The sequence below is a fragment of the Lepisosteus platostomus genome, chromosome 6 (genome assembly GCF_059453375.1).
Source record: "Lepisosteus platostomus isolate fLepPlt1 chromosome 6, fLepPlt1.hap1, whole genome shotgun sequence".
Classification (NCBI taxonomy): domain Eukaryota; kingdom Metazoa; phylum Chordata; class Actinopteri; order Semionotiformes; family Lepisosteidae; genus Lepisosteus; species Lepisosteus platostomus.
In genome coordinates this window covers 60,809,859-60,820,849 of record NC_142616.1, presented here as the reverse complement: position 1 = coordinate 60,820,849, position 10,991 = coordinate 60,809,859, and the positions used below count along the sequence as shown (strand labels likewise).

General features: G+C 35.6%; 1 protein-coding gene across 1 annotated transcript; it reads left to right on the top strand.

The window, feature by feature from the left end:
• The first annotated feature begins 1,221 nt into the window (after positions 1–1,221).
• On the top strand, positions 1,222–4,669 carry lsm3 (LSM3 homolog, U6 small nuclear RNA and mRNA degradation associated). The gene is made up of 4 exons (XM_088636708.1): positions 1,222–1,323; positions 1,757–1,867; positions 2,246–2,341; positions 4,350–4,669. The coding sequence occupies exons 1-4, from the start codon at positions 1,303–1,305 to the stop codon at positions 4,428–4,430; spliced, it is 309 nt and encodes a 102-aa protein (XP_088492834.1). The 5' UTR covers positions 1,222–1,302; the 3' UTR covers positions 4,431–4,669.
• Positions 4,670–10,991: the final 6,322 nt, after the last annotated feature.

Below are 10,991 nucleotides of genomic sequence, written 5' to 3'. Positions count from 1 at the left end.
TCTGACTGAAATAAGGGGGAAATATAAGTAAACTAGATTGTGCAAGCCCAAAGCATATTTAGCAAGGTCATTGGCGTGGACATCACTACTCCTACAAACAGTAACACTGGATATATATGGGCCATATAGTCACAACCTTTAACTGACAATTAGAAATGCCACAGTTCCACAACTCTCCAAGCAATAAATGTAAGTCTGTTTGGTCAGTAGTAAATTCAGAAGAGTTTATTTTTTAACACATGCATGACACCCCTGTAAAATTTTAAAGGTCCAAATTGTGCTTCCCAGTTAAAAAATATGTTTAAATCACAAAATAGTGCAAGCTGCTTTTCACTAAACATCTCAGTGGTTGTGTGTTTTTTCATAAATCCCTGAAGCAAAATTTACAGCTTGTACTGATCACTGTCAACGGAGCTAATTTACCTTGTATTTAAATTCAGCAGACAACCAGTTGATAATGTACAATATGTACAATATGAACTTGGCAATGCTTCTGTTTTTACCAGGTGTTGAATGAGAAGTTCTTATAAGATTCTTTTCAAAAGACTGGCGATGTACAGTTTATACTTTGCAATAATCAAAATTACAATATTTAAAAAGTGTGTTAATAATGCATCTCACACCTAGAGTTATGTTATACTGGTAATTAATAAAGATGAAATTACTGCTGAAAGGGGAATATTTTGTTGTAAAATAGAACTGTGAAACACTAGATATACAGTAAATTCCCAGTAAAAAAAGAGATTTAGTATCTGTTTGAAACTTTTTTCTAAAATATTTATCTTCTCTTTGAGTACTTGTGTGAAGTTAAAGTTATTCCTTGCTTTTTGTTCAATGTTAGTTACAAGGGACCAGTCTGTGTTAGCAAACCTATCATTGCACTGCAGTAAAGGTGGGAAAAGAATAGAATATTTAACCATTTATTAAACAGAGAGAAAATCTAAGGAAGGTAACATTTAGTAACACTGAATTACATTTTTAGTAAACGGAGACCCCCCCACATGTACATTCTTACAAACAATGCCATATAATCCTTAAATGCAAAAAAAACATCCCTTGAACTGTATCAGCATCTGGAAAACGTAACAATTATAATCCCAACTGGTGAAATACAACACCACCATCTTGGTCTTTGGCATCATTTAAAGTGCTTTTTCGTCTTTATTTCAGCTTCGTTAGCCCCGATCTTACTCGCCCCTTTCACTACGCTTATTAAAACAACTGATATTGTCTCTACACATGTCAATAAGAGGTTCTCGCGATAAAACGCACGCTCACAAGGAATTCTGGGAAGTTTGAAAGATGGCGGATGAGGTGGACCAGGTTGGGTTTTTTTTTTACTTTACTATATATTTTTTAAATTCCTGTTTATATGTCTTGCTTGTGATCAGGGAGTGTTTTGTAATGTGATTTTGGCTTTCCGCAAAACCAGAATTCACATCTATGTGGTGATGAGAGTCGGTAATCTGGATAATAGCCAAAACATTTTAGGAGCGGTAAAAATGAATTGAATAATAAGTGGTGATATGGGACGCATATTATATAGCTTTTGGCTTTCCGTATCTTTATATGCAGAAGTGACTAAATACAATGTTCTTGTAAATCAACACAGACGTCATATTAAATTACTGAATCCTTTTAAAATTAAAAAAAATAGATACTATATGGCTTTAGCTAGAGGCTCCAGTTTACACAATTTAAACCTTAGGTTTATCTGGACAGTGCACTGTACCGAGTTTTTGTTTTCTTGTTTCAGCAACAGACTGCCAACACTGTTGAGGAGCCTTTAGATCTCATCAGGCTTAGTCTTGATGAACGTATCTATGTGAAAATGCGCAATGACAGAGAGCTAAGAGGAAGGCTACATGTGAGTAACACCATCTCCGTTTTAAGGCCAGTAAACGGGGAATAGCGGTTATAGTGCAATCTAAAATATGTTAGTGGTTATATTGACAATTACGTGAATGATTTGTTTTCTAAGACTTTAATTCCATTGTGATGGTTAATTTGATTCCATGCTTTAGAATTGACCATTGCTTTAGACAGATATATTATTAAGTTGTTCGATTACTAGAATCAGCAGCTTTTCATGTTTTGTAATTAAGACTTGTTAGTGTTTTTACCACTTAGCAGAATCAAAGGTAACTCTATGTAGAAGACTTAGGAATTGTTCTGAAGAACTCAGTACTAAGGTTATGTCATATTTAAAATAGAATTGAAAATGTTCTGTATTGATTTATTTCAGGCATATGATCAGCATTTAAACATGATACTGGGAGATGTTGAAGAAACAGTAACCACGGTAGAAATTGACGAAGAAACTTATGAAGAAATTTACAAAGTGAGTTATTTTTAATTCTTTAAAGAAACTATTAATATCTCCCTCTTTTTGCCACAAAATCAAATCTTCAGTTTTAGCTCTGACTGTACCGAACCCAAGTGAGAGGAATGTAATCCTCACAATTGACAGAAAACGCAAGAAGATGCTTCTCCATCCCAGTTAGAAATGGTGAAGCTTAAAGAAGTTTCCCTTATCAGTCTCTTCTTTTTTTATTTCTTTCTGACTACTCTGGTTTGCCTGTGCTGCCTTTTTAATTACCGCTTCTTACCTTTTTTTTTTAATTATTGGACCATCTCACTGAATATTGGTATAGTCTACAAAATATGTTTTCTTGACATTTTTTGTGCCACATGTCCCACTGCACATTAGAGTGAAAACTTGTAATTAGTGGTTTAGTTATTCGGATTGGTGTAGGCTACGTCATACGTGTACAGTTCTCTGTTTAGATTTGTCAGATTGCACCTTAACATTCAACTTTCCTTGTGAGAATGTGCATTCAGTACCAAAAAATGAATAAGTGATTCCCAATTAATTCGAAAGAATCAATAATACCAGTTGGAAGGTATGAGACCGTTAAGAACGTTAAAGATTTTACTAACCACTATTTTTCAACACATAAAAGAAATCGGATTCAAATTTCTGCAGTCCTGTTAGGTTCAATTGATAAAAACTATAAAATAAAAATATTGCAAGTTGTGTGAAAAGAAAATGTCATTATGCAACAATTGGTTCATTCAGAAAAAATAATTCAGGCATTTTCATGTTACGTATGTAACATTAAAAATGTGGTCATTATGCACTTTATGCCAAATTACAATTCCTTGGGTGTCAGTTAGTTAATAACCAAATTAGATAATGCAACCAGCAAATCAACTGTTGTTGTTTCCAGGTCCAAGGAAAACAGTATGTTGGGTAATCCCTGTGGTCCTTCTGGTTCATGTAGTTCTTCTGGTTTTGCTTAATGTATTGGGTACCAGCAGAAGTGATTTTAATTTGGGGTTTTGCTACTATTAATGTTCTCATTTATTTGAAGATAAGAAATTGTAATGTCATTGGAAAGTACCTTGACTTCACATACAAAATATGCATAACACCAACAGACAACCTGACATTACAAAAGAACTGGAGTTTTAGGACTATTGAGCCGATTAATCTATTTTGGATTGATATTTAATGTTTACTCGTAATTGTTTACTGAATTAGATTGCATGCAATCTAATAAAATTACTTCTGTCGTAACTGGAAATTCATGTGAACAAAATTATACATTAAGGAAATATAGCTGAGAATATGAAAAAATCTAAAATGCTAAGCATAGACATAAACGTTTTAGCTACTGAAAGCTGTTTGGAAACCTTTGCTTCATGCTTTTTATTTCCTTTCCTCTCAATAAATATCTTGAGCATTTTGTACTTTCATTGAGACAATGTTATGCTACTGTGTAGTCTGCCTTAATAATAATAATAATAATAATAATAATTGCTTACACTTATATAGCGCTTTTCTGGACACTCCACTCAAAGCGCTTTACAGGTAATGGGGACTCCCCTCCACCACCAATAATGTATTAATAATAATGTATCATTAAGAAAATTTACTCTGAGGAGCTTATTCCAAACTATCTAAGCGTATTCTTGCTTTACTACAGTTGTCCAGAGTACTGCTTTCCAATATCCTCCTCACTGTCTTGTATGTAGCCTTGGTCATAAATTAAGGCTGTAATCTATCAATAGTCATAACCTTAGCTAAAACTTTTTTTTATTATTTTTTGCATCAAACTCTGGTTTAATGCAAGGAGCCATAGTTTTCGTCAAAGTTAAAATTCCAAAAGTAATGCTTAAAGTGGTGTGGCTCTTTCTAATGGGTTAAATAAGCTCTTAATAATTGTAGCTCTAAATAATAATGGTTGCATGATATACTTTATTTACTTTTTTGAAATTATTTCCAATATTACATGCACATTGCAAGTTTAGTCATGTTATTAAAAGATTGTCTTTTTTCATTCCAGTCCACAAAGAGGAACATCCCAATGCTGTTTGTTCGGGGAGATGGTGTAGTTTTGGTTGCTCCTCCACTCAGAGTTGGTTAGACTCCATGAGTTCTGAAGGAGAATGCACTTAAGATGCAACATAAGAGAGATTTTTGATTTGGACTGTTTACCAATGGAGTTACGTAATTTTATAAAGAAACCTAAGTTAAAAAGGAGACTTAGTCCAGCTCGTCAGTTTTGATGTAAAATACCTTCTTGCTAGCTTAAAAAATTTGCATTTTTTGTATTGTAACTAGAATCTGTAAAGATTTTTTTTTCTCATTAAAAAAAGAAAATAATTTGTGTGGTTTATTCAGTGACACTTGATGGTGTGGTAACCACTTGCTTTTTGAGGTCACATGGAAGGAAATTGTGCATATCCTCCGAGAAAATACATATAGATTTTCTAGGTCAATTTTGTGTGCCTCTGTATTTTTAAATTGTTGTTTTATTTCATATCTGTGCATCAACGGGTGTAGAACCTTGTCAGTGACCATTGGTGTACAGTTATTTGGTATGACCAAAATGCAGGGCTACGATTGGGAGTGAAACAAATGAATAATTGTAATGATATTTCCTTGGATGAGAACACATAAATATGCAAAATGTCATGCATCTTCTTTCTTTAAAGGTTGTTTAAAAATGTACAGAGTATATGGAACTGGTTTTGTTTCAGAAAATCTCTGAATCTGATACCAATTTATAAATGCAATCACAGTCTAAATGTATAAATCAAAGGATGTCTAGTGATAATCTTCCAGATATACTATTGTCCTCAAAAGCCAAAACCCTGAGTATTGGTGTTAATAATGGCCTACGATCTCAGCTGTGACTCAAGACAGCACCATGATTATAGTTGAATATGCAATGGCAAAATATATACACTTTCAAGGAAGGGTTGGCATAATTAGTTTTATATTGCTGTGCGATAGCAAGTTTCTCAAGACTGGAATTTTTCTTGAGGTCTTTAATAGATGTTCAATGTGGTCTCAGTGTTGATGGTGATTCTGTCCTGGATGTGGTCATGATAAGCTGACATCATTTTGTATGGCCTCTGCAGTTATCTGTCTAAAATAAACATCCATTTGCCTGTCCTGGTGAGCAACAGGTGGGTGCAAGGTAAGGTGCCAGCATGCCAGTCCATCAGAGGAAAGACTCATTTTCCAGGATGGAAAATCCTAGGAAAACTCAAGTCTGCAGAGTAATTCCCTTACCTGCATAGCACGAGGTGCCCATTTCCCATACATTAAGGACGCAGACCAGCAGGTTTTCTAAGTCTATATCTTCAGCTTCTTAAGAACATAGAAATGCTTTAACTTGTCCAATTAAGCAAATCAGTTCAATTAGGAGCTCACAAGAAAAAACAGAATCAGGGGCCTTAAGGACTGGAGTTGTGCACCCCAACTGTATTCCTGAGGGGCATTGACCTGAAATCGGTCTAAAGCAAGAGGTTGAAGTGTTCATGCTCTTTAAAATCACGTCTTTGTAAATCAAGTCTGCAGATGTCTACATGAAAGACTGTTGCACTTTATGGTTTGACCTTTTAATTTGATCCTCTTGTTTTTTAAATAATAATAAACTTTATTTTATATAGCGCCTTTAAAGGTGGCTTCTCAAAGCGCTTTACAGGATGACAACAACAATAAATAAGAAGAATACACAAGATAAAACAATTACAATATATAGAGGAGGTCGTGGGTGGTGGTACTAAGAAAAGCAGAGGGGTGAAGAATGGAACCAGTTATGTAAAGGCTTTTCTGAAGAAGAGGGTTTTGAGTCTGGATTTGAAGGAGTTTAGAGAAGGTGACTCTGATATCCTTGGGCAGAGAGTTCCAGAGCTTGGGGGCATAACAGGAGAAGGCCCTGTCACCCATAAAATGTAGACGGGCTTGGGGGACAGTAAGGAGAGCAGAATTAGAAGAGTGAAAGTTGTGAGGTGGGGAGTAGGGCGATAATAGTTCAGACAGGTACTGAGGTGCCAAGCCATGCAGAGCCTCATAGGTGAGCATGAGGATTTTAAAGTCTACACGGAATTTGACCAGAAGCCAGTGCAAGGACTCCAGGATAGGAGTAATGTGAACACTTGCACTAGACCTGGTCAGGGTTCTGGCTGCTGAGTTTTGGACATACTGCAGTTTGTTCAGAGTAGATTTAGATACCCCAGCGAGTAGAGCATTACAGTAGTCAATTCAAAAGAACACAAATGTGTTGATCAGCTTTTCAGCCAGTCAGTGATAGCATAGGGCATAGTCTAGGAATATTTCTGAGGTGAAAAAAAAGATGTTTTGACTGTATGCTTCACATGTGGGTCGAATGTTAAGCCAGAATCGTATATAACCCCAAGGTTTTTCATTTTTGATTAAAGTACAGAACCGTCTACAGATAGGGTTATAGGACTGGCTTTTTACGAAGTTGATGGGGGGTGCCAATAAGCATGACTTCAGTCTTGTCGCAGTTAAGATGAATGAAGTTTTGAGTCATCCAAATTTTTATGTCAGAGATGCAATTAGATAGAATAGAGACAGCCACATCAGTGTCAGGTTTGGTATGGATGTATATTTGAGTATCGTCAGCGTAAAAATGAAAGCTGAGGCCATGTGATCTTAAAAGCTGACCAAGTGGAAACATGTTTGCTTTGGCACTTGATCAGTGCTTTGGTCATAATAAAATATTTGCTTACCATGTTATTTCATGAGTGCTGAATAAGATACTTCAGTATGGTGAAGGCTTATGTGTATATTTAAAATATGATTTAATTGAGGCAACAGTTTGCTGGAAGCCTGTTCTCATCTTATTTCTATGAGTTTGCATAAGATTTGAACGGAAGGTATGACTTTTCATCTTTTTATCTCTTTATTAACAAGTGTGACAGGAAAATGTGGTAAGCATTGTGCAGAAAAGATTGAGGTTGAATTTTATTTTTTTAAATATGCATCAGTTTTGGGATTATGGAAATTTGTTCCCCAGGTGTGGGGAACCTTGTTAATATTTTGTCCATTTTGTCTACAGACAACAACTTGTTTTATTTCTAAATCAGCTTTTTTGACCTTCCCCCCAAGTAGCAATTTTTCTAATATGCTTTTGCTGATGTCTAAGCGTGTAAAGTCACATTAAAGTTTGTCTTCATTTTAAAAAGGGATGCCGAATGCGTAGCAATTTATACTGATACCAGCAGGTGGCACTGTTGTTGTATTTACAAAGTTGCTTGAATGCTGACAGCAGCTGCACATAGATTGTTTCAGTAATTTTCCATGCCATTGTTCTAGGTACTTGTTTGCACCAGAGTTCATTGCTCCTCTTCATGTGTTGTGCAACAACATCTTACATAACGTACAGGATGGAATTTCACATCTCTGTCAGAATGTGAGTTAAGGTTTTACCACTTAGGTGCAGCAAAGGGCTTTTACCCAATATGTATGTTGAATCCTTAGTAAAGCCAGCTGTAAAGGCTTGCCATGTATGCCCATATTTAGAGCCGTATTATCTAATCTGCAGGAGTACAAATGAGCATTCCAAAATAGGAAAGAAGGTGTGCTTGATAGATGTTTTGAATCATTGTGAGGATCTGAAGGCCTATATAGTCCCTTGGCTTTGGGTTCCATACAAATGTAGCTATTTGTAGAGAAAATGGCCACAACAGATCCAACTGCAATGTTTCAGACATTTAGAATCATTATGACTAATATTCCACTTCAGGTTTTCTTAAATCTAGCAGATGTAAGTTCTTACATATTGGCTGCTAAGAATTCATTTGATTTCTATTATCTCAAAATCTAACAGAATGGCATGGAACAGATGCATTTATTTTCAGCACTTGGTAAACAAATGAAAGAAACTGTTACACCAGGTGAGTGGAAAATTCTTTGGATATCCATGTGTTGAGGTTATGTGAAGTGCGTCAGTGCTTAACAAATGACACCCTGTTTCTGTTTTAAATAGAAGTTTTCACTAAACTCCACCAGTGGAATAACCTTTAGCTTGCAAACTGTAAGCTGCAGTCTACCCTAGTAAGCATGGTACACTGCATTGGACAGGGGTCACATAATATATGTGGAACAATTAAGAGTTGCCAGTTAACCTGCACATCTATGGACTGTGGGAGAACAACTGGAAAAAATCCACATGGATCTGGTGAGAACCTTCAAACAGCAGGATGCCAGTGCACCATCAAACCTAACATCCAAGGCTAGATGTGAGGCTCCGTAACCTAATTTAAAAGACACTTAAATCAGAATGAACTCTTTCCAATGTTTTTGCGTTCTCTTAGTTGAATCCCAGTAGTTTTTTCTTGAAGCACTGCTAACAATTCCTCACTTTACCTTATTAATTCCATAGTTTTATGGCTTGTGCAAAAAGAGGTGTATACTTCTAGCACCTCGGGGATGATTTAAGTGCTTAGTAGTATTAAATATACAAATACTTGACTCATAATAAACACTTTTCTTATTAATATGCTAACTTTCTGGTGTTTTGGAATTGGTTTTACTACAGGGATGCTGATGTACACTCTTCTCTGGGGATTTTGCTGAGCTAGGCCAGTATAATTTTGCTTTTTTGGTCCTGGTAAGAAAATGGTCCCAGCCACAATGGCTAGGGATTCAACATGAAGACCCAGTAAAATAATTAGGCAGAAGAATCGGTTAACCATGTTAACACCTGAGGTGAATATATGGTAGGGTTCTGCTTGGGTGGAACTGATTTGAGATATGATGTTATATTTGACTAGGGCTCATTTGGACATTCTGTTTCAGAGATAAACACAATATGAGAACAGAAGTAAATGAGTAAACTTGGAGTGGCTATTGTGAGTTTTTTTTATTGAACACAAGGAAGAAAAAAAAAATCATTACAGGCTGCTGATCTTCTGTAATCAGTTATATGAAGTGGAGGATAAGAGTTAAAAGTGAGCTTGAAGAATAAGGTTTTGGAGTGCAGAGTTATTAAGATTTAAATGATGCTCATGGAATTTTGTGTGGCCTGTGGTCTCCAACCATAAAGTATGTGCTCTTGTCCAAAACCACTCTGTAAGAGTAGTGCCATGCCATAAACCTATTTTTTATTGCTTCTTTGTGTACTTCTCAATACCCTGTACTTATTGAATTTCCAGTCCAAAGTACTCAGTTTATGGCCATTTTTTTTGATGCTTAAAATTATTCTTTTCTGAACAATGTGCATAATTAAGCGTTGCAATTGAACCTTTGCCAAAACTGTGTTGTTTGGAATTCCCAGAAATGACTGACAAAAGTAGTTCATTTGTGAGAAAATTATTTCTATTAGAAATGATGCCACTGAAAATAATTGAAAAAATAAATTGTCTGACTGACTTTTTTGTCTGTGTTTTGCAGAAAGTTTGTCAAAGGGTGTTTTTCCAGTGATTTTGAGCAAAACCAGATTGCCTTTGAGTTTTATTTTGAACTTCTCCTGCTAGCAAAATTGTAACCAGATGAATAATAATCAGAAAAACACCTGCATTGCTTGGAGAGAACCTTTTAGCTTAAAAATGCTCTGCAAGCTACCAAGTGTCACACAAAATTATTCTGCCTTTGTTTATGGATGCAACAAATCCATTCAAGTTCTGAACATGTTGCTGTCAGACTTGAGACCTTTAATTAACACTTCAAAGTATGTGTTGCTGTTTTTTTTTCCATGTTTTGGGCAGCTGATGTTTAATTCTCTAGTAGCTGACAACTCCATTTTGGGGTTAACTTCAATAAAAATAAAAGGGATTTAAAACCATCCTTAAAATCCTTTCCTAACAACTGCTGCAAAGAAATGTTGTTGTTCTCTTGAGGGTATGTTCAAAACATGATTCCATGTGGTTCTAAGCTCCTTCAGTCACTATATAAAAACGCAGCACAGAATAATGGGAGCATACAGTATAGTGGTCACACCTTTCATCCACCTCATTTAGTATGTCTATATAATGCTTTCATTCAAGCAGGCCTTAATCTTTCACTTTCATGTAAGTCTGTAATTGTGAGGTGGCAAACACCTCTATGACCAATATTAATTCAGTGGTCATGATCTAAAACATTACAGAAGCCTCAGAACAGCTCCACATGCTTTGTAAGTTGAGTTACAGGGTGATAGAGTTTTAATGGACGAGACAGGCATCACAGTTGTCCCCTGCTGACGTTTTTTCAATTTCTTTCAAAAAATACTTTTTGTTGCAGAGTAAACTTCTGTCAAAATAAAGAAAGATAACAGTAAAGGTTTAAAAATACATTATTTATCAAGATAAAACGCACATTTGAATGTTGTTCTGTACATAAACAATGAGAAAAAAATCTGGTCCTTTTCTGTATGGATGTATTCCTTTTTCCCATATGTTGGTGGTTTCTGGGATGCAGCTGTGTCTCTGTGAGCAATTCTGTGAACCATCCCACAGGATCCTGAGGAATGTGTTTTCACAAAGTTTCCTCGAAGTAATTTAGCTTATATTGCCAGAAAAGATGGGAGCTGGGTGTTTTTCAGGGTTAAATCTTTAGGCCCATAGCATGTTTATGCAAAAGCAAGCATCACTGTACATAAGACACATGGGCACTTCAGCACATATTTCACATTTTGAAACATTTTTCATGAATACATACATACAAATGATAAAGCACAATTTCTGTGTAT

What these genes read in the sequence shown, in the direction of transcription:
- lsm3 (XM_088636708.1), top strand. Translation starts at nt 1,303, where the DNA reads ATGGCGGATGAGGTGGACCAG. An exon ending in TGGCGGATGAGGTGGACCAG is followed by an intron (nt 1,324 to 1,756) that starts GTTGGGTTTTTT and finishes TTCTTGTTTCAG; the next exon opens with CAACAGACTGCCAACACTGT. An exon ending in AGCTAAGAGGAAGGCTACAT is followed by an intron (nt 1,868 to 2,245) that starts GTGAGTAACACC and finishes GATTTATTTCAG; the next exon opens with GCATATGATCAGCATTTAAA.